Below are 22308 nucleotides of genomic sequence, written 5' to 3' on the forward strand. Positions count from 1 at the left end.
TTGATTCTTTCCAGTCTCAGTGTTGTCTTGAGTCTTGTTATGGCCGCGATCTGCTGAGCAGAATCCTAGCGTCTGGCGTACTATGTGGTGATCTCGTCATCACATCTTTGTCTCGCTTGTGATATCTGTACACTGTTCAAGTGAGTGGCCATTGCCCATATGCAAAGTCTGTAGAGTACACGGGATTCATTGCTCGCCTGCCTCGTATATGTATGCCTCGGAAGCTAACTTCAGCAGTTAGATTCTTATCGTTGTTTAGTCGCAAAATTGTGTCACAATGCCGTCTCTCAACTTGACAGGCGCCCGCGGCGTGGCTCGCATGCTCCTCATGACTGCCTCTCTGGTTAGTCTTGCCGATGCGATTGACGTCGATATTTGTGCAAGTCTCAACACCGCCGACATGAACAGGAGTACGTTTCATTGACCTCATTCAACCTGAAGCCGGCATAACAAGACTAACCTGAGCTAGACCTCAGCGTGTTCCAGACAAATGGGCTTTGCCATGATCTCTGCACACCACAGGGTTTCGTCTATGCCATCACACAATCCAACAGCTGCTGGTGTTCCAACTACACACCTGCAAAGTCAGCACAGGTCGCAACGTCTAAGTGCAGCTTGGGCTGCCCTGGCTACCCAGACGAAAAGTGTGGTGGTGCTGGTGTGTACGGCTATGTGTTCCTCAATGTTGCTCAGCCTTCAGGCACCAAAGGAGCAGGATCTAGTACTACAAGCGAGGTAAGTTCCCCAGTATCATTTCATTGTCCTGCATACTTGTATTTCCCTTTCGCCCGCGTCTATTCCGTTTTGAATTTCACATGCCGTTTTCTGCACCCCTCTGTCATTCAAGTCATTTCTCCTTGCATGACCCTGTCATTTACCCCACGGCGAGCGACCTTTTGCAATACCTTGTCCACCTTTCTCGCAGTCCTTCATGCCATTAATCAAGTGTTGCTTGTTGTCCTTTCATGTCTTTGCAAGTCTCGTTATATTGCATCTGGCGTTTCTGGCAAGGCAAATCCGCATTTGTGTCTGTTTCAGGCCAATTTGATGGTATTGGTGACTGAGACCGGGCAGGGTAAACCATCATCTACTTCTACTCCTAGCTCTTCGCCCATGACGTCGAGTAGCAGTATCAGTAGCAGCAGCAGCAGCAGCAGCATTTCTTCCACTGTAGGGCCTCATCTCCCCCCAACCAATCGAAATTCCATGCCCCTGACCACACGCCCAATCATCCCCCTTTGCCCACTATATCTCCTGACCCTAACGGCCTATCCCCTAGACCTCGAGTTCGCTAAGAACTCCCACGACGCAATCGATGATACTGACCCCATCCCAGTCGACCGCAGCTACGTCCAAGCCGACTTCGGCCATATCTACATTGACTGCTGACGGGACAGTCAAGACGGTCACAATAATACCTACAGAAACTGGACATACCTCAGGCGACAACCAAGGCGCCTCGGTCCAGGACAGCGGATTGAATACCGGCGGCATCGTTGGAATCGTAGTTGGTGTTGTTGGCGGAATTTTAGTTTTGGCCGGTCTCATTATATTCTTCTACCTCCGACGGAAGAAGCAACAACAAGAAAATGACTATCAAGACGACCCAAGCATACGTGGTAGCTCGTCGGGGATGATGGGCTCCGGCCGTCCGGAAATGTCGCGTGCCCCTGGCTCACCGGGTAGTACCGGCAATAGGAGCAGCACCTTGCAGATTGACCCTCGTATGGATCCTTTCCAGCAGACTCTATACGCACGCAGCGGCAGTCGCGAGAGTGTCAACACACTGCGCGATGACCATGACTACTCCAGAAGGATCCAGCAACCGAAGGTGTTAAGAACCACGAATCCCGACCCCGAATAGATTAGGAAATCGAAATTGATGCTGCACCCGGGCTTTCAGCATACGGCATTACTCGAGGGATTTTTTCTCTGTTTTTTTCTTGGACACTTTAGACGACACAGAATGTGACGAAGCATGTTACATTACTTCGCTCCTCATAAACAAAATCGAATTGCCCTGTTTCTCACACGAGGAGGGAATTTGCATATAGGCATATTTTCCAAGATACCAGGATGGCGTTGTTGTTCTTTTGAGGGCGGAAATTATGGCATCAGATGAGGATGACTCGTGGTGTTGACTGCGCAACTGCGCAACTGATGAATAGACCGACGGCTGCATAGGCGTGGATTTTGCGCAAAATGTTTCAAGGCGGAGGCCAGCGGAGGATGTTGAATACGTGATATGATACAACTACGGGAATTTGTGTCGTGGATTCATCACAATGGGTGTTGATTGCGCCCAGCTCTCCTCTGCCGCGGGAAGAGATGGACCACACCCCTGTTTTCGGGAGTGCCTCCAGGTCAGATGAGGACATGCTGCATGTGCAGCCTTGGTTTTGTACATACAACATTGCGTTATGATACGGATACAGCGTAACAGCTCTTATGAAATTCGGTGCGGTAACGCCAGGATATATTATTTTTCTTTTTGGTTTTATGATAACTGGCAGCGCATTGCATCAGAGACACTGGAATAGGAAAGCAATTGGACATTTTTTTTTCATCCTGATCACTTCCCCCTTATGGTCACAGATTGATGATAAATCACTTGTAGGATATGCAATTACTACTCGAGTTGCTAGACTGTGACTGCTTCGCTGATGGTAGGTAGATGTCTGGCTGCACCAAAACGTCGCTGGGAGCGTAAACTGAAACGTTTCGTGAGCTATCCCGAGAAAGCGTCTGGCCGTAAGTGCAAGTCGAGAGGCCCCTAATGTGCAGATTAGGATACGATGATACATACCCTGAATTTGGGCATCAAATGAATAAACTATGAGCAGCCAACGCCACTGCCGAATGCAGCTACTCGGTACAGTACCTCGCAATGTTGTCGCCGAGATGTTCAAGTCATAAATGTTTGATTGGTGCAAGAGGTCAGTAGCCTCCTTCCGCATGGAGGACCTAGAAGAAGGTGCTTCCGGGCATTGAATATGAATCTTCCCCTCGACCATGGGCTTAATGTTTAATTGCATAGCAGCAGTGAATAACTCCGCCAGGCGACATGTGTACTGTCTTGCCGGTTGTCAGCCAGTTGACGGTCAGCGAGCAGCGACAAAAACGGATGAGCACCAGGCAATGTTGGCATTCGAGGCTCACCAGATGGCAACTCAGCTGAGTAAGACAGCAGTGATTGTTTTTTCCTCCCAGCGAAATGCTGGATCTTCTTTGTTGAATGATATTCAGAAGGCGATGATGGTGCCTGAATTCACAACACCAACCCCCTTTTCCACCCCAAAGGTCCCAAGTGTGCATCTGATGGTCACAAAACAATTTTTTACTTACCACAAACTGAGGCATTAGGAGACACGACCGCGTCAGAGACTTGCTATGCCGGAATGGTATCGACTGTGAGATTTGGTACTATGAAAATATTTTTCTTATGGCAACTAAGCATCTCATCGTCAGTGTGTTAGAAATGCTTCCTTCCTATGTTGCTCTCATCTAATAATTAATTTGTCAGCAATGCTAAATACCCTTCGAACCGCTGAGCCTCGCTACGGCTTTGCCCTTTTTCAATGCTTCTCCCGCCTCTTTCTATCCGCCCAGCGTGCCCTCATAACTTTCAAGAGTGCCCAAGCTATGAGCCTATATGCCACAATACATGCCGCCATACACGCAACATTGACAACCGGGTCGACATTAAAGCTGTACAAATCCAGCACCTCTTCACCCGTCTCGATGGGACAGCTTCCGTCCGGTAGCCGCTGCTCACTATTGCATGTAAACTTGATATCTCGCAACGAGTACGGAGCGACGGACCGGGTCGCGTATCGAATGGGGGACAGGTAATTGACCGCCTTGAACAAATCCGGCATGTTGATGGAAAGCAAGCCGGACATGGAGTTTGCCACAGAGAGCAAGATACCCATGATGTTGACTGCGAAGCCTGTATGTCCGAAAAGGGTATTGAACATGATTCCTAGGCTCTCTCCACAAGATACCACGCCGAAGCAGGCAAACACGCAGGCGAAGTACACGGTAACTGTTCTCGGAAGTCCAATTGCAAAGGTGCCCAAGACGCCAAATAGGAGACAACTAATGATTTCGAAGGGGACTTCGATTAATGTGTATGAGGCGAGGAAGGCCTCGACGCTATACACGCCGTCGTCATCCTCGCGGTAAAAGACGTCTCGTTCATTCGGATACACGGCGACATTTTGCAGCATGCCTACAAAGTAAAATGCTCCAATCTGCTGGACGAAGCCTATGCGGTTTTGAATGGCGTAGTAATCGTTGCCTACCGGTGCAAAGAAGAGCGTGAAGACGGCTGCGAGTCCGACAACCTGCATGGTGCGTGCCATGATGAGCCGCGGCTGTCTCCGAGTGTTGATGACGGCTCGCTCAAGCAGAAGTGGTAACGCTATGAAGATTGATGCACGTTTGCGCACGAGGGCTCCTAATTCCGCTGGCGTAGATACCTTGGCCTTGTTGAAGGACCGTCGAGTTGGTGGCGCTTGCGAGCCACTTGATGCTTGGCCCTCTCCCGCGGTGACCAAGATACCTTTCGTCGTTGGCTTTTTTTCTTCACCATTCACATCCTCAATGGGAAATCCGTGCAGCTTCTCGCTTGGCTCGTCCGCTTCTTGGATTTCAGATAGCCGCCGGTTCACCGTGTTGTCCAGTTCATCCGATCCGCCAGCGCCCCAGTGTTCGATCAAGGTCTGTACTCGCGCACGACTCTCTGCTTCGCGATCATCCTGTTGAAGATCTATGGTAATCATATCCAGCGCAAAGTCTGCCGGGTTCGTGTGCTGGGGGCACTCGTATCCATGTCTGCCAAAGTATCCCAGCATTTGCTTCGCGGAGCCTGCATATACCGGGAACCCTCCTCTTGCAAGAAGAAGCACATTCCCAAAGTGTTTGAATAGGTCCGATCGAGCTTGATGTATAGTCAAGATGAGCGTCCGCCCCTCGTTCGCCAGCCCTTCCAGCACTTCCATGATGGAACTTGCGGTAAAAGCGTCCAAGCCAGAAGTTGGCTCGTCAAGAAGTAAGATTCGAGGATCCGTGAGAACTTGAACAGCAATGGAGACACGACGCTTTTCACCGCCGGAAATGCCCTTGATCATGTCGCTGCCAATCACGTTGTTGGCACAGTCCTTGAGGCCCATTTTCATAAGCACGTCTTCGGCGCGACGGTATTTCTCCTCGGTGCTCATAAAAGAAGGGAGCCGGAGTCCGGCAGCAAATCGCAAGGTCTCGCGTACCGTCAGGGACGGAAGCAGGGCGTCATCGTCTTGACAGACGTAGGAACAGACGGATCGAATGACCGAGTCGGAAGGCACGGCGCCGTTGAAGGTCAATCTTCCAGACGGCCGGTATTTGGTACCGACCGAGTTTCGCAGTCGCAGCGCCATGGCGTTGAGAAGCGATGTCTTGCCACTTCCCGATGGACCCATGATGACGTTCAACACGCCCGCCCTGAACGTGGTTGAAACCGGATTCAAGATTGTCTTTCGGGGTAGCCTCTTGCCATGCATGTTTCTCTTGTCGAGGCCCAGGGCAAAGTCGTCGAGGCGCAGGTCGATGGCTCGGACTTCTGAAATAGACTGGGCTGTCATCTTCTCTTTGCCAGCGGACAGATCCGTGTCTGAGGAACGTGCGCGGGCAATGGTCATTTCGACTTTTAGGAAGTGCAGCCCGAAGACGGATAGGCTGATAAAGAAGACTATGAAGGACGTGAGAATGATGATGGGGCGAGCTACCCAGTGGCCAGGAAACCCAAGCGATGCCATCACATAGTCACCGCTGTACTGGTTACAAGCTGGGTTCGATTGACCCCCTGGGAGGGGGCAGTCATAGAAATTGCCCTCGAATTCGTTTCCTGCGTATGCGCTGAAAGCGTAGAACTGTGGCAACAGTTAGCTGAATGTGGTAACGCAACGATGGCCAAGACTCACATTATAGGCTATCCACTTGATCCATCTGACATAGACGGGTATGGTGTTCACCTGAACAAACATTCCACAGGCAATGCTTTGAATCGTGTAGGCAAGATTGGCAATCAGACTCGCGCCGGCAAAGTGTCTGACTGCCACGACGCAGGTCATTGCACAACAAACAGACACATAGTGGTTGGCAAGGGTGATTGCGAAGAATATAAAGAACTTGCTCGCTGTCCGCTCAAACCCAGCCAGGAAGTACACCAGCACAGAGAAGAGAAACGGCACCGGAAGATCCTCCGTGGGTAGTCTGGCCAGTCGCCTCGAGAGAACATACGGCAAGGCGTCGACACAATTGTCTGACGACTCTCTGTCGAATATCGGGATGTCGATGGTCATGCGGTACACCTCGAAGAGAAGTATCAAGTATCCCTGCAGACCGGCCGCCGTATAGAGACCGCCCTCCCTGGATCTAATTCCGGCCTGGTCACGAGCGAGGTCGAAGAAAATGTAGCCCGTAACAATGCCCATGAGCACTGCTTCGATTATGGCAGCCGCCATGCCCAACGGGTCACGGTACGTCACCTTGAGGGTACGGTCCGTCAAGACTTGCAGTTGGCGAAAGAAGCTGGCATGGGTTTTCGCAAGGGAGCTTTGTTTACGGTTCCTGTTGTCGACAACTTGGAGGAGTGGCGGGTAGCGTTGGGCGCTCTCTTCTGCCCAGGCTGCCTTGAGGCCACGAACTCTGGCAATAGTATCAGCTTCAAGCTCGGGAGTCCGGTTATCGACAGCCGCAATGTCAATGATAAACTCGGCCGGGTTGACAAACGGCGGTAACGGGAACCCTTGGCTCGTGAACCAGGAAAGACAGTCCGGAATAGGACCTGCGTATACTGGACCGCCTTTGGACAATACCACCAAGTTGTCAAACAGGTTCCAAATCTCGGAGCGAGGTTGGTGAATGGTTGTAATGACTGTCCGGCCCTTTTGCGCGAGGGCCTTTAGAGTCCGCACAAGTTGAAAGGCGCTCGTAGCATCAAGCCCAGTCGTCGGTTCGTCCAAGAATAAAACAGAGGGATTAGCGAGGAGTTGCACACCAATGCTGACCCGTCTCTTCTCTCCACCAGAGCACCCTCGATATTGACTGTTGCCAATTCTGGTGTTTGCGCATTCCTTCAGTCCCAGCTCGCGAATGACCTCTTCAACAACACGACGTCGGTCCTGAGCAGACGTGGTCGAGGGAAGCCGGAGCGCCGCAGAATAATGGAGAGTCTCTCGCACTGTCAAGGTCGGGAGCAGAGTGTCCTGCTGCATGACGTAGGCGTGGCGGATGTTATGGACACCCATTTGACTGTTAAACACCACATGACCCTTCTGATTTAGCCTTGGACTGATGATGCGCTCGGCCATGGTGTTGAGCAGCGTCGTCTTTCCAGAACCACTTCCGCCGATGATGGCTGTTAGCGTTCCCGGCTGGAGATCGGCAGCAACAGACTCGAGAAGATGCTTGATACGCGGCGTGGTGTTGAACTTGGCATCGAATAAGTCCTGGTATGTAGCCGGTTCGAGCCACGACGGCGCTGTGTTCACCGACACGGAAAGGTCTCGAATCCGAACGTCCACGGCGGCGACATCGTCAAGAGACAGGTTGCCTGCGCCAGATACTGAAAAGCGTCTCTTATCAACGCCAATTTCGTCTTTCTTATGGATTGAAGCCGTATCCACAGATGCTGGCTTTTCTGCTTTCTCCGCGTCAGACGTGGTCGACATGGTGTCTGGCAGATAGTCGGAGCCGGCGGCAGCCATGGCCAACTACCGGAAGTGTCGAGGCCGCCGTCTGCGCGGTGTTGACTTGTATCGAACAGCCAAACAATCTATGCTAGATGGCAAGTCGAAGACACATTGGTCCCGGGGCAGGCCCAAGGCCTTTGGTAATTCTTTAGTTCGGTCGGATTTTCCGTTTTGGGAACCCAATGGCCAACAAACTCCGCCGGCACCATTCCCAGTAGAATTGTGACGACGACTGACCGACTCGATCAGAGTGATGAGACATGTGTGGTCGGTTTCTACATGTATTTACATGTTGCCTCGTCGTACAGCAAGGGTATACAAGGTTTTGTCAATGACATTGGTCACGATACGAAGTAGTTATGAAGCAACTCGTTATACAGCCAAGGACACACTGGAGTTGTTGCTAGACTTGGTCCACTTCGTCATTGCAAACCCCCTCATGAGAAGGTCCAGGATTGGATCGTTACAACTTACCAGGATAGCAGGCCAACAAGACCCGCCCCTGCGATTTTCTTCGGGGACTCAGGCGAAGAGCCCTTTGACAGAGCTAATCTCGGCTAGAAGCTCAGCAACACTTGGCATTGACTTTGGGCCGGGTCTGGCTGCACCCGAAAGGCTAAAAATCCGCAGCGGTTCACTACTCCGTATCGGCCATGGGATTCGAACTTCTGAGTGTTCCGAGGGTTCCAGCCGAATGCTACGTCAAGTTCAGGGTTCCAGCCATGTGGCCTCTTTTCTGGAAACCAAGGTACATAACTAGATCCCAGGCGCCATATACATGTATGTATGTGTGATATATGGCCTGTCCTCGCCAACTTGCGGCAAACATTGAGTTGCTGCTGTACTCAGTACGCGGAGCAGCTTCATCAAAGAGAGAAAACAGCTTTACGGATTTGAGACATGGGCGGTGGCGCTGGAACAAGCAAGTAATAATCTCACATCATCTGGCCAAGACCTGCAAGCCACCCAAACTTGGGTCCAATAGAAAGGTTGGGATGGCTGCCTCGCATTGAAAGCTGGAAGCGAGGCCCAGAAGCAACTTCGGCTACAGGGCCACGAGGGCAAAAGACATCGATGGTCATCAGTCCCGCACGTATGTATGTATGCACGGCTCATGCAGCAAACTCCGCTCAGAACACAGCAGCCTCTTCTCCGACGGCTAGTCTGTTCTGCCGACTGGTAGCGTGCAGCGAAAATGGCACGCGTTGTGTCGATCGCTGGGCGATTGCCCTGTGGTGCCGCCTACATTCGTTGACGGGTAACCAGGGTTAGGGTTTGCTGTAGTTCTCGACCGGTATAAGTCGCCGCCATTTCCACCAAAATCACCGACCATTCTAGTCGCTGGCAGCAGCAAAGTCATTGTGCTCCATGATACTGACGGACGAACAAGTGGCGAGGACTGTCTTTTGGCCGTATCCGACTTTAATGGATGAGAAAGCCAACCATGGCCGTAGCCAGCACAACTCGACGTGTAGGGTAAGAAAAGATCAACTCCAGCCGCGATTCGCAAAGCCAAGTTTGACTCATGCCCGAATCCGAACAAAATTCACGGACGGTGCTAGTCTTGTCTATATCGTCGCAAGCGTGTGCCGCCCTCGAGCTACAATGCCAGAAGACATGGCACAGAAAAACAGCTGTGCCATTTCACCTCCATGTTTGCAATCAATGGCGTCTGGGAAATCAGCCCGTGAATTCGCCACAACCAATGAATAGCGGCTGCCTTTGGACATGATGACTTTGCCCGCTGTATACTTGGCCCAGCCACCAGTGGCTTTATCGCGGAAGACTTGGCTCGAACTACCGATACCAAGAGCAAAGATTTTTGCAAACTTCCACCAGTAATAATCTCATGTCGCGTCATCTTGTACCGAAAAACCAGCGGGGTTCGGACCGCTTTACGCCTTTCAAGTGGCACACCCCGGATTCCCGTGGCTTGGGAATCTGGGGATCCCCACGTTTCGGGAACAAGGCCGGGAACTGTGACGCCGGCCCCGTCGTTTTTCATTACCCGACGGATGTCTTGGACATTGCAGAAGTATAAATGCGCGCCGGTCTCATGGTAGTCGATACCATGCGGGTGCCTTCTGAGGCGACTTGAGACCATTTACCGCTGCAGGGCCAAGACAATGGATGCCGAAAAATGTAACCAGCTCGACAAGGGTGGAGATTATATCCAACATGAACTCAAACTTCCAAAAGTAGAAACCGTCAACCATCCTAATCCGGGCTTGTACATCGAAGCTTTGGAACGGTACCCCAGCGATGATTCTATCGACAAGGCTGCCGAGAGGCGCCTCGTTCGGAAGTTGGACATGAGGATTCTACCTTTATTGGGCATCTGCTACTTCTTCTACGTACGTGCTCCTGCAGTTGCGCAAAATGTGGCCTTTTCAACAAAAGACCCCATGCTGACATGCCACGGCCTGAAAACAGTATGTTGACAAGACCACCCTCTCCTACGCCGCCATCTTCGGCCTCAAAGAAGACCTCAACCTCCATGGCACTCAGTATTCCTGGCTCAGCAGTTGCTTCTACTTTGGCTGGCTGGTCTGGGCCATTCCATCCAACCTTCTCATGCAGCGCAGCCCACCGGCATATTACCTCGCGTTCAACATTTTCATGTGGGGAGCTCTCCTGATGCTTCAAGCAGTGGTACGCAACTTTGGCAGCCTGCTTGCCCTTCGCGTACTATCAGGTGCCTTTGAGGCCATTGCCGACCCGGCCTTTATGCTAATCACGTCCATGTACTATACTCGCGCGGAACAGCCGTCGCGAATCTCGGCCTGGTACGCATGGAACGGTATCGGCGTAGCTGGCGGCGGTCTGCTCGGTACGCCATACACACATACCAACCGCTGACCAGCGGCCCTTGAAAGCCGGACAGCTAACAAGCATATAGGCTACGCAATCGGCCACATCAAAGGAGCCCTAGCATCCTGGCGCTACGAATTCATCATCATCGGCGCCCTCTGCGCCTTCTGGGGCATCGTCCTCTGTCTCATGCTGCCCAACTCCCCCCGCACCATCTGGGGCTTCTCGCACGACGAGAAACTGATGATGATTGCGCGCATCAGGCGCAACCAAACAGGCATCGAGCAGCGACGGGTAAACTGGGCCCAGATCAAGGAGGCCTACCTGGATTACAAGACGTGGCTGTTCACGCTCCTCGGCTTCGTTGCGAATATCCCCAACGGCGGCATCTCCAACTTTTCAACGCTCGTCATCAAGGGCCTGGGATTCGACACGTTCCGAACCGCCCTTTTGGGGATCCCGCAAGGCGCCCTTGTTGTGGTTTGGATTGCCCTCGGCGCCGTAGCAAACAAGTACATGCCTGCGAATAGCAGGACGGTAGTTTGCGCCGCCTTCATGCTGCCCACCATTGCCGGTGCGCTGGGCTTCTTGCTCGCGCCGACGGATGCCTACGTCGGGCGACTCATTTGCTTGTCAGTGTCTTTCCACTTCTGCGAACTGAAAAAAAAAACCTGTTGTTGCCGTGTACTAACTCTCGGCTAGTTACCTGACTGGCTCGTATCAGGCGTCGTTTGTCATTTCGCTGTCTCTGATAACGTCGAATACCGGCGGCCAGTCCAAGAAGATGATTGTCTCGGGAATGATTTGGTTCGGCGCGTGCATCGGCAACATTGCCGGCCCCTTTTTCTACAAGTCGGACCAAGCACCTTCATACAGACTCGGCATCGGTTCCCTCCTTGTGGCCAACTGCGTAGAACTCTTGCTGTTTTTCGTCTTCAGATATGCGTTTATTTGGGAGAATCGCCGCAAAGAAAAGATCCGGGACGTGTTGCGGGAGAATGGGCAGCTTTTGGAGACGCTTAATGCCACGGCGTTTCAAGACATTACGGACAAGGAGAACCCCAATTTTGTGTATGTATATTGAGTCCAAGGGTGTGGAGGTGGCTGTGTGAGTCGCCAGCCATTCTGGCAGTTTGAGCATGCTTTCACAAACGATAGTGGTTCGCGCATCGGAAGCACCAGACACGGCATCGCAAATATAGTCGCGGTGTTCAATTTCTTTCCTCCCTCACAGCAATGAGAGATGTCTATCTAATGTATTTACAGGGTGAGTTTGACAGAAAAGATGCCTCGCTCAATGCTATTGACAAGAATGTGGCCGCTCTGGAAGTAAGGGTAGACGGACCAGGCACCCTTGAAGACTGTCTCGCCACCCACGGCGTCATCCTCGGGGCGCACGTCGAAGAAGGCGACCTCCTCGAAGCCGGCGCCGGTGTTGTCCTGGGCAACAGAGGTGACGTTGACGACACGCAGGCCAGATGCGTAGTTGGACATGTAAGACAGCCCGTCGATGACGTACTGGTTGTGGTCGATGGCCTTGGCGGGACTCTTGTAGTAGCCGGTAAAGACGGGCTTGGACAAGTCGGCGGCATCAACAATGTACGTGGTGGTGCGGCCGTCGGCGGCGGCGCCGTTTTGCCTCTGCTCGTCGAGCTCGTCGTCGAGCAGCAGGTACCGGTGGTCAGGGCCCGTCGTCCACCCCTGATGAGTGTACGTGGCGCCCTGGTAGGGGGTGCGGGACAGAATCTTGGGAGACGAGCGGACGGAAAGATCGTAGATGGTGAGGGTGTCTTCGTTGTAGCCAAAGCAAATCTCCTTGCCCTTGTGTGCCGTGTCTGGGCCGTTGTACGTCACGCACTGCGCGTCGTGAACGTAACCGTCGGCACCGGCACACCCAGCGTCTTTGGGGTTCTTGGGATTAGACACGTCGACCATCCACAGGCCTGCTTTGCATTTGCCGTTGCGGGCGGTGCCAACGGCGTAAATGATGTTGTTCTCTTCGTGGGCCACAATGTTGTGGCTGCTGCCGAAGCCGTTAAAGTGCGCGGCCAAGTCTTTCTTGACGTCAAAGGTGGGCGGGTTCTTGGGATCGACAGTCAGGAGCTTGGTCAGGTCAAAGATCTGAAGGCCGTGGTTGGGAGCCTCGGAGCCGATGTAGACGTGGTCACCAATGACTTTCATGTCGCGCCAGGTAGAGCTGTCGGTCTGCGTGGGAAGCCGTCCCAAGCTGACGAGGCTGCCGTCCTTTAGAATCTCGACAAAGGCAGATCCGTCGGTTTGACCGACAATACCAAACTCTCTGCCGGTGGAAGACGTCCAGCCTATCAAAGAAGCGAGCTGGTCAGCAAACCAAGTTCCTAACAAAGCAACTCGGGGTTATGTAGCCCGCGAGAGAAATTGTCATGTTTTCAAGATAGACAAGCGAGAGAAAAACGTACCCCAGACATCATTGCCGGCACGAGTTTGACTGCCCAGATCCTCGTGGCGCAGGAAACCCTTTAGATCGACGCTCTTGCATGAGTACTCGCCGGCTTTGCCATTGGAGCAAGGGGTGGCAAGCTGGAGTTTGTAGCGGCCTTCGTCGAAGACACCCTTTGCAATATCCTGCTCTCGCTCTGCAATCTTGACGCTCTTCATCTCCTCCATGGAAACGGCCAGGGGGGCGTCAACAGCCGCCAGGCTCTGGGCATTGGGGGCAATAAAACGCTCTGCCGTGCTGGTGCTGGCCAGCATGGCAAGGATGACGGACCTTGCGGATGCCTTCATGATGAAACTGCCAATGGACTATGGAGTAGAGGGGGTGGAAACCACAATGAGAGTGTTTGAGCACGATATGAGCAAGAATTCACTAGCTCGAAGAGTCGACAACAGACTCTTTATACCTCGTCCTCGCCGTACTTAAGACTCCATGAGTTTCCAACCTGCTCCTTTCGGTCCGCCTACACTCTCCGCAGACTAATCGACTAGACCCGACGGTATTCCGCACTTTTGATTCTCTACTTTGACAAAAAGTCCATGAACCGCAATGGCCTGCAGCGGCGTCTTGTCTTGGTAAATTAACCGGCGAACCGCAGAAAGAATTCGAGCCTTGGCCGATGGACTATCCAGGAAGGTTGCAACGAGAACTCTCATCGCGCTGCCCAAGGGGAAGATATGGAAAAGTGGAATACCATGTTGTGAGCCACTTGACCAGATCTGCACGCCAAAAGGTCCGCGTGTCGGGCTTGTTTCATGGCCGGAGATGTTGGGGATGGACACACAAGGAGGGCGGATTCGGGCCACGACAAGACACGAAAGGGAGCCCGGTTCGACTGACACCGTGATCTCGTATGCATATCGAGGCTAAAAGGCTCCGCTCCAAATGCCAAGCCGGACCGTGTCCATACAGCATAGGAGATAAACGGTCCGTTGGCGATAGAGTTCGCAATCGTGACGGTGGTTGACGACAGCGGGCCGGACCCTCTCTCTCATCTCTGATCTCTCACAACGATGCATAGATGGAAAAAGACGAAACGAACTGGACGCTTGGATGACTCCATCGCCCTATCCCGAGGAGGCAGCTGCGATGGGACATGGACGTTGCCAAGGCCGGACGCCTTGATAAGGTTCAAGGTGTGAGTTGTAACTTGTCGGCCTGCCTGTTTCTGCCAAGTCAGTCAACTCGTCTGGGTTGCGGTGGAGACGCTACCCCAGGCTTTAAGTCGTTTACGGCTTTGTGGTTACGTGACTACCAGACATGTAAGGTTCAAGGTTAAAATCAAAGTGGTGGGAATCAGATGCCCCATGACTGTGGATCTTCCAAGTTCCAAGTTCCATGTTGCAGAGACGCACCGTCTCGAGTCTCTGACCAGACTCTTGAGTCTGGAGGTCAACTGGTGCCTCGTCGACGGTCGTTCCTTCTCTCTCGACCGAGACTGGCTACTCCCGGGCTCATATTGCAGGGAACAGGAAAGTGCACAACCATATGATAAAAGCTGCGGCTTCCTTTTCGGCCATGTTGATTGCATTGAATGAGCTAGTGTACATGCGTGGAATCGACCCTCATTTATGTTGCATTGAGCCGCCACCCAGCATCTCGGCCAAATTCGTCTCATGAGCTGGCATTTACCATCGGAGCCTGCAGGAGTTACATTGTCTCGGATACAAAATTCATTCACGTGAGCACGCAATGCGCTCATTTCGAGCGCTACACGTACACAGCCAGCAATCTTCGTATGCCTTAGTCATGGTCAAGACTCAAGACCACCATCACGCCTTCAACTCGGCAATACCATTTATCGGATGAGTATGCGCCATGGACTGCTACGGGAGAGGGGGACCGGTGCTATTACGTACAGACACCAGCGAAGATGGATGCCAAGGCAACGACGGTCTTAGCCGCTGCTCCCGAAATGGGCCATTTCGACATGTTTGCCGAAAGCCTCGATGAGGTTTTTATCAAGGTGTCGATAGCGCAACTATCCCTGGCCATCACCGACATTATCGCCATGGCGTCTGTACACAGCCATGCCACCGCCTGCTGCGGCGTGACGTATTGCACAAACCAGCAGCCATCGTCGCCCTGAACGACTTCGCAATTGGCCAGATGGCACTGGCCGTGACTAAGAAGATGGTCATTTCGAATAATGGAAGAACCCAGGTGGAGCAGATAGTCCTAGATGCACAATATGGCTGGATTCGGAAGCAATCCGAACAGGTCCATGGACGTTTTCCAACTCGGCGATGATGACAGGGGCTACTAGCAAGACCGGCGAGCAAGCGAGCAAGTAGAATGGTAGGTTATTAAGCCAAACAAACCATGAATGAAACGAAAAGAGGTTGAAACATGAAGAGCATTTATCGTGATTAGTAACATGGCACACATGTGCATAATGTCTGACCCTTCCCGGACATGTCTTTCCGACTAGCGCCCTACCTGAAGCTCAATGGCAATGTCATAACAAGTGGAATTCAAAGGGCACATATCAGAATCCAGGAACTCTCCTTAAACCACAACGTGGCAGTAGTTTGGCAGTTGGCAGCCGCATGTGTATCATGTGGGTGATGCCGACCTAAGTTGTTCCCAAATAACACAGGGAACAGCGCTTGACGTCGCATTGTTCGGCATCAGTACAGCATGACTTGACCGTCTCGACGTATCTGTTAAACCCTATTTTTTCTCATGTCGGCCTTGTAAAAAATTTACTATTCTACGAAGACACGGCAACCAGGGCAGCCTGTTTTCGCTACTACTTGTGCCAGCCGCTGCGGTGCTCTGTTTGTTGCCCTAAAGACTGCACGGACAACCGCATATATTTGCATCATCTGTGAAATATATGCCTCTCATTCAAAAAGCAAATCTGTGGATTTGTGTTTATGGGTGCTAAATACACCCGGGCTGCAAGTAAGGCTTGTCCATGCCGCGTATTACTACCGTCACTAAGAATTAGACTGAATTCTGGCAGTCCACGTAATTTTAGTGCTCACTATCCTCGCGTTTTGGTTCCAGGACCACGCAAATTTAAGAATTAACCATGGATTTTGGCTCTGGCTTTCATATTACCATTCATTCCAGTTGTTAGCGGACTAGGTTGTTTTGGTCACCGAGTAATCTTACTCAATCTCGCCATGTAAGCCACGAGGTTGCTGTAGTCATGTCGAAATGCCCCCAAGATGACCATCTACCATATCTGAATAGGAGAAAACTATAATTTTTGCCGCATCCAGCTTATTGGGCATTGCCGTAGCAGATGCGCGTGGAAAAAAGTATCAAGAAGCACTTGACGCGCACTGCAATCCGAGTCGGCGCAAATCTTACATGCTACAACCCAAGTCGGTGCAAATGATGATCCGGATTTACAACCCTCGTCGTCGTCCGACGCGCATCTTCCAATGCAGAAAGAACCTTGAATTAAACGAGCAAAAGCTAGAAAAAAATTAAATTGGTGGAGGCTTAGTCCGTTCTGACGTAGGCTCACCGTTGGAAACTCGTCAGCAACGACCAAAACGAGGCTTGGTGGCTGCCTCCTGTCAGAGCATCCGTAGGGCTGGAAAGCTTCGATCAGAGGGGACCCGCCAACCAGGAACGATGTCGAGACGCACATATGCATGCATGTTGTAGAAGCTGACGACTCCATGTTCCCATCTTGCCATGGGTTTCGTGGAGCAAGGGTCAATTGGTGGCGTCCAGCGAGCACGCTGCCACGGTGGAGCCTAACTGCCGCCAGACCCATCCTTTCCGTCTAATGTGGCCATTCATATGCTGCCGAGACCACGCGTTTCTCTATTCAGATAGCTAAGCGAAAGCGAAGCCAAGAAGAATATTACTCCTTTGGGAACTTGATTCGACAGGGCAGCGTCAAGGGTTTGACTTTGCTCCAAGCGAAAGCGAGCATGTTTTGATGCATCACGATTCCCGACGAGGCTTTGCTTGACATTGATGGCGCGTCTGCGCGTGCACATCGTGAAAGCTATAGGGCTTGACCGTCGAGTCATGGAGCATAACGATGCAGCAACAACGGCCTGGCCGAACGCCCCCGACATGGAGCTTATACGCGTGCCCGTTGAGCTTTCCAAGAGAGCAACAGGTACGACGCCTATTATATATTTCATGGACCGCCTCCAGATATTCCCTCTTGACAAAGAATAGCACGCGTCAAGAAAACCCGCAACACCAAAGCCACCAGGCGACTAGCCACCTTCTCCCTCGAAGCCATTCCCAGCCAGGCCTCTCATCCCAAAGCCTCAACATCTCGACATGTCGTCCTCCGATCTCCCAGACCACCGCATCAGCTTTGGCCCCGATGCCAACTGCACGCTCTCAACATGTCCCGTTGAAGCCAGCGTCTACCAGTACCGTCCATCGCTGCCCGCAAACTCCGTCTTGCTCGCCCTCTTCGCCCTCGCCCTCGCAGTCCACGCCGTGCTCGGCATCCGCCGCCGAACCTGGGGCTTCATGGCCTTCATGATGGTCGGGTGCCTCGTCGAGATTGTCGGGTACGCGGCCCGCATCCTCCTGTACAAGAACCCGTTCGACTTCATCGCCTTCCTCATCCAAATCATCTTCATCACCACGGGGCCCGTCTTCTACACGGCCGCCATCTACGTGACGCTGTCCAAGACGTGAGTCCCTGCCATCCATCTCTCTGCATCATTCCACCTTGCTAAGATACTTCGCCCGCGCTGCCCCTGCAGCATCAACTACCTCGCGCCGCAGCTCTCTCGGTTCAACCCCAAGTTCTTCTACTGGATCTTCATCCCCGCCGACCTGGTATGCCTCGCGCTGCAGGCCGCGGGCGGCGCGCTGTCCACTCAGACCAAGGGGTCCAGCGATACGGGAGTCAACATTACAATGGCGGGCTTGGTGCTGCAAGTCGTTGTGATTTTCGTCTTTGTCGTCGCCTTTGCAGACTACATGGTGCGGTATACTCGGCATCCCGGCACGCAGGCCCTGACGCCGAGAGTGCGGCTATTCCTATCCTTTCTAGGACTGGCAGTCGTCCTGATTCTGGGCCGGTCCGTCTACCGAGCGTACGAGTTAAGCAAGGGCTACCGGGGCTCGGATCTCATTACGGACGAGGGGTTGTTTATTGGTCTTGAGGGAGTGTAAGTGCACGATACCGACTGGGGGCTGTTGGAACTTGGGAGACTTGTTGGCTAACCCTGGTGTAGGCTGATTATTATAGCCGCATTCGCGTTGTGTGTTGGGCATCCAGGGCTGTTGTTCAGCCCCAAGGAGAATGTTGCTCGATCGAGTTCTGCATCAGATGTTGAAAAGTAAGTGGCCGCGATGTATTGTATGTGTGGGAGAGGATTGGATGGTTACGAAAAAGGCCAGGCTTGGGGACTTGGCATCTGGCCCCTTATATTTTGTATCTAGACATGCCCGGGCAAACAATAGATTAATATCACATTCGTCTCTTCTCGCTAGCAATTTTCTTGGCAACTTATACAATCATTAATTAAACCGTCCATGTATACATTTCTATTCACCGACATGTTTCTCAGAGTCCTTGAACGCAGGCAGCTTGAACAGCCGCCTCGCATTATCCCTTCCAATCTTGGCCTTGTCGACCAAATTGATGGGCACGCCGTCGTACCAATCACACGCATCGGCAAAACACTCAAACGGATAGTCGATGGAGAACAGGATGCGATCGGCCCCAACCTCGGCCATGCAAAACTGCAGAGTCGTCGTGGAGAAGTGCCCGCTGGTGGTGATCCAGATGTTCTGCTGGAAGTACTCCCGGATGGTCTTCTTGCAGTCCAGGCCCAGCGGCTTCTTGACGTCCTCGAACCAGTGGTTGATGCGCCACATGTCGAAGGGGATGTGCTCTCCCAGGTGGCCCAGGACAACCTGCAGTTTGGGGTGGCGGTCAAAGACGCCGTTGGTCACCATGCCCAGGACGTGAAGGGACACGCCTTGGGCGAAGCTGAGAGGAGGGCCGATGAGCCACTTGCGCTTCGCCCAGAGCTTTTCGTGGAGCGAGCCGGTGGGATTACGCGGGTGCAGGTAGAAGGGGACGTCGAGCTCCTCGACGGTTGACCAGAAGACGTCCCATTCGGGGCCGTCGTAGAAGATCATGTCATCTTCGCCGGCCCGTTGAGTGTCGTTGACGAGGGCGCCCTTGAAGCCGTATTGGGTGACGCAGCGCTTGAGCTCGGTGGCTGCTTCTTGGGGGTTGTGCATGGAGAGGGTGCTAGTCATGTTTAGCTTTGTCGAGACTTTCTTTCAATTCAATCCCCAATCAACGGTCCATGACTTGGGCTGATATGGAGAGAGAGAGAAGGACTTACGCAAAGGCTCCAAATCGATCGGGGTGATTCTTAATGGCACCAGCAACATAATCGTTAATCTCTACGGCCAGAGCCTGAGCCTCCTTGGGGTCTGAGACGTCTTGTACTCCGGGAGCAGTGTATGAGAGAATCGTATAGCCGACCCCATGCTTGTCCATATACTTGATGCGGATATCAGTAATGTCCGTCATCTCGACGGCATGCTTGTCTGGGTTCACGGCAAACAGGGAAGCCCACCATCTCGTCTTCTCGTGAAGGCGAGGGAGGGCGAAAGCCTCCTCAAGAGCAACCTTTCCGTGCATTTCTGGAAATAAGGACAAGAGCAATTGGATTGCGCTAAAAAGTATGTAGACTGGGTGACTGTGTATCTATAAAAGCACAGGAACCAGAAGGGCGCGAATCTTTATAGCTGGGTCCATGTTTTCTCGGCCTAAAGCAGCTCCGATGCCGACGCCGGGCCAGGACGGCAGTACTGCATTGGATGTTTCAACCAAGGATGCATGAGCGCTCAACGGGCATTTTGGGCGTCGTGTGAGCGCACACCTGTTTGAACCTGACGTGGAGGGGATGAATGATGAGTGTGGGATTGTGACGGCACTGGGAAGCTGCGAAATCGAGGGGGCGTCGCGGGGCATCGCGGAGCACGGCCCACCCACTGTTGCGTCGTACTGGACAGTATCCGCCAGCTAACGCGGGGCATTTTGTACAGCAGGCCGCGTGGAAAATACGGTGCGACTATGGGCGGCATGCACGGCTGACGATGGGAGCCGCGGTGGTTGAACCGTCAATCACTGCCGTCGCACCAACCCTAACCCTGACCCATCTTGACAACCGACAGGCACCCAAAGCACAGTGACGCGCAAAATCCGACGGCCACACGCGCTCCGGCCGCGAGACAGGTGGTAAGTAGCTTGTGGTTGAACTCTCTAAGTATGTGAACTGACCACGATATTTGTCAAAAAGTGACATTCAAAGGGCGTTACAAAGAGACTCGATTAATAATTCGATTTGTGCTTCCGATGTTGGCTATGGCGAACCGCTGCCTTCGGAATATCGAGTTGTGGATACATCAAAGCGGCCCAAAGTCCAGCTCCCGGGCGACCCGGCCTCGGATAATTCCCGTGATGGTAACAAACTGAAGCGCTCATCAAGACGAGAGTCCTCCTGGCCCCCAAGCCCCATTGGAACACTCGTCTCTGTCGGTACCATCAACAAACACCCGCACCATGGCCAATTCATACCAAGCCCTCTACCCAGGCGACATGGCCGTCTCGCCGGAAATCGTCCAGTTCTTTGAGGACTTTTACCGTATATCAGACATTCCCGGAGAACACGACCAATACGTCGACCAATTCACACAGGATGCCATCTTCATCCTCGCTTCCAAAAAGTCACATGGGAAACAAGGTTTGTCCCCCCATTTCCTCCAGCAGCATCGACTGCATCTAAATCATGCCCAGAAATCCTGGCCACAAGAATCGGCATGTGGTCCGCTGTAGCGTCTCGCAAACACACCGTCCACAAGGTGTTTCCTTTTTCTAACGAGTCCAATGAATTCATGCTGTACGGATCTGTGGCCCTTGGATTGCGCAACGGTGCGCACACGGATGTGGATTGGGCTGCGAGAGCAGACATTGTCAAGTCCGTGGATGGTAAATGGAGGATGAAGTTTTATCAGGTTTACCTAGTACGTTGACTGCCGCGGCCACAATCTAGGCCAGTCTTGTTTCTTTGTACTCACTCGTGACACAGGACACGGGGGCGATTACATCACCCGCCAAATCGTAGAACAAGAAATACAGGTATACAGGCGATGCTCAAAACCTGAGTGTATACGAATTTGTTTCATTTATGCTTGAGATGCTTGATCAGTGCTACGAACAGCTTCAACAAAGGCGCCTACCAAATCTTCCACTTCCGGCGCCGCCTCAATGCAATGCCAGTGTCCAACGTCAGCTAGTATCTCGATTCGTTTGAGTCCGGCCTCAACTCCCCAGCTGCGAATATTTCAGAAAAACGGTCCTACAAAGTCGCATCCCAAGGCGCCACGAGCGTGTACGTACCTGTTCAGAATGTCCTGGGACCCGGTGAGCGGAGCGGTTTTGTCATGCGAGCCAGCAATGATAAGTAGTGGACACTTGATGTCCTCGTACCGCGGCCGTTTTGCGTTTGCAATTAATCTACAGAGCGACTTGTATCCCTCTGCTGTCTGGGCCAACAAGAGGGCTCGGATAAAGGCCTTTTGTGTAGCTGTTGCTTTGGGACCTGTAGCCGCGAACGGAACCACGTTTGCTACGCCTTCCATTCCCTCTGCGGGCAACATCAATATTAGAAAGGCATGTGGGGAAAGAATTCGTCGACTTGTGCTCAGTTCTTACCATTCTCGACAAGTTTAATGCGCGCGTCGAATACATCTGCCAATGCCGCTGAAGGATTCACAGGCCCGATAAGGATGACTCCCAAGATGTCCAAGCGAAGAGCTAATTCGCTAGCTATTATAGCCCCCATGGAATGTCCAACGACAACGATGCGTTTCACATCGAGCTCGAGGGCTGCGATGAGAGCTACTGCCGCGCCGCATATTGCTTCCCCATCGCTGTCGCTCCCCCTGTACGGCGATGAGGCACTTCCTACGTGAGGTCAATTTACACCATGTTGCGGGAAGATTCAATGACATTGTTGACGCGGCATACCTGGAGTATCAAATGCGAGGCACGAGAAGCCCTTCTGTACCAAGCCTGGAATAATCGACGCGTAGAATGAATTGCTCGACCCCAGCCCATGGATGAGGAGCAAAATTGGCCCCTCGCCTGCCGGACTCCAGCTGTAATACAGGTCTTGATTGTTAATTTGAATCGCAGGCATCTTTACTTTCAAAACTCAGAGGCGGGTCTGCGACAGCATTTCAACCGCTTCAACCAAAGACGCCTGGTTCGATTAATAATAGCTCGAGCCGAAGCAAGGCGCCGGCGTAACAGCACGTCCC

General features: G+C 52.6%; 8 protein-coding genes across 8 annotated transcripts; 4 read left to right on the plus strand and 4 right to left on the minus strand.

The window, feature by feature from the left end:
• Positions 1-277: 277 nt before the first annotated feature.
• MAA_04899 (Carbohydrate-binding WSC) lies at positions 278-1864 on the plus strand (the record flags this gene model as incomplete). Its single annotated transcript, XM_007822995.1, has 3 exons — positions 278-410; positions 470-735; positions 1337-1864. 3 exons carry the CDS (start codon positions 278-280, stop codon positions 1862-1864), a joined length of 927 nt encoding a protein of 308 aa, XP_007821186.1.
• Positions 1865-3575: 1711 nt separating this feature from the next.
• Positions 3576-7751, minus strand: MAA_04898 (ABC efflux transporter; the record flags this gene model as incomplete). Its single annotated transcript, XM_007822994.1, has 2 exons — positions 3576-5912; positions 5964-7751. The coding sequence occupies 2 exons, from the start codon at positions 7749-7751 to the stop codon at positions 3576-3578; spliced, it is 4125 nt and encodes a 1374-aa protein (XP_007821185.1).
• A 2111-nt stretch (positions 7752-9862) lies between these two features.
• Positions 9863-11631, plus strand: MAA_04897 (allantoate permease; the record flags this gene model as incomplete). The annotated part of the gene is made up of 4 exons (XM_007822993.2): positions 9863-10090; positions 10170-10566; positions 10636-11179; positions 11250-11631. 4 exons carry the CDS (start codon positions 9863-9865, stop codon positions 11629-11631), a joined length of 1551 nt encoding a protein of 516 aa, XP_007821184.2.
• A 176-nt stretch (positions 11632-11807) lies between these two features.
• Positions 11808-13313, minus strand: MAA_04896 (regulatory P domain-containing protein; the record flags this gene model as incomplete). Its single annotated transcript, XM_007822992.1, has 2 exons — positions 11808-12868; positions 12986-13313. 2 exons carry the CDS (start codon positions 13311-13313, stop codon positions 11808-11810), a joined length of 1389 nt encoding a protein of 462 aa, XP_007821183.1.
• A 3970-nt stretch (positions 13314-17283) lies between these two features.
• Positions 17284-18306, plus strand: MAA_04895 (RTA-like protein; the record flags this gene model as incomplete). The annotated part of the gene is made up of 3 exons (XM_007822991.2): positions 17284-17648; positions 17721-18131; positions 18198-18306. 3 exons carry the CDS (start codon positions 17284-17286, stop codon positions 18304-18306), a joined length of 885 nt encoding a protein of 294 aa, XP_007821182.2.
• Positions 18307-18510: 204 nt separating this feature from the next.
• On the minus strand, positions 18511-19624 carry MAA_04894 (amidohydrolase family protein; the record flags this gene model as incomplete). The annotated part of the gene is made up of 2 exons (XM_007822990.1): positions 18511-19225; positions 19323-19624. The coding sequence occupies 2 exons, from the start codon at positions 19622-19624 to the stop codon at positions 18511-18513; spliced, it is 1017 nt and encodes a 338-aa protein (XP_007821181.1).
• A 924-nt stretch (positions 19625-20548) lies between these two features.
• Positions 20549-21110, plus strand: MAA_04893 (uncharacterized protein; the record flags this gene model as incomplete). Its single annotated transcript, XM_007822989.1, has 3 exons — positions 20549-20729; positions 20783-21009; positions 21075-21110. The coding sequence occupies 3 exons, from the start codon at positions 20549-20551 to the stop codon at positions 21108-21110; spliced, it is 444 nt and encodes a 147-aa protein (XP_007821180.1).
• Positions 21111-21171: 61 nt separating this feature from the next.
• On the minus strand, positions 21172-22187 carry MAA_04892 (alpha/beta hydrolase; the record flags this gene model as incomplete). Its single annotated transcript, XM_007822988.1, has 4 exons — positions 21172-21319; positions 21386-21632; positions 21701-21952; positions 22016-22187. 4 exons carry the CDS (start codon positions 22185-22187, stop codon positions 21172-21174), a joined length of 819 nt encoding a protein of 272 aa, XP_007821179.1.
• Positions 22188-22308: the final 121 nt, after the last annotated feature.

Source organism: Metarhizium robertsii (assembly GCF_000187425.2).
Source record: "Metarhizium robertsii ARSEF 23 chromosome Unknown MAA_Scf_1, whole genome shotgun sequence".
In the NCBI taxonomy this organism is placed as follows: Eukaryota; Fungi; Ascomycota; class Sordariomycetes; order Hypocreales; family Clavicipitaceae; genus Metarhizium; species Metarhizium robertsii.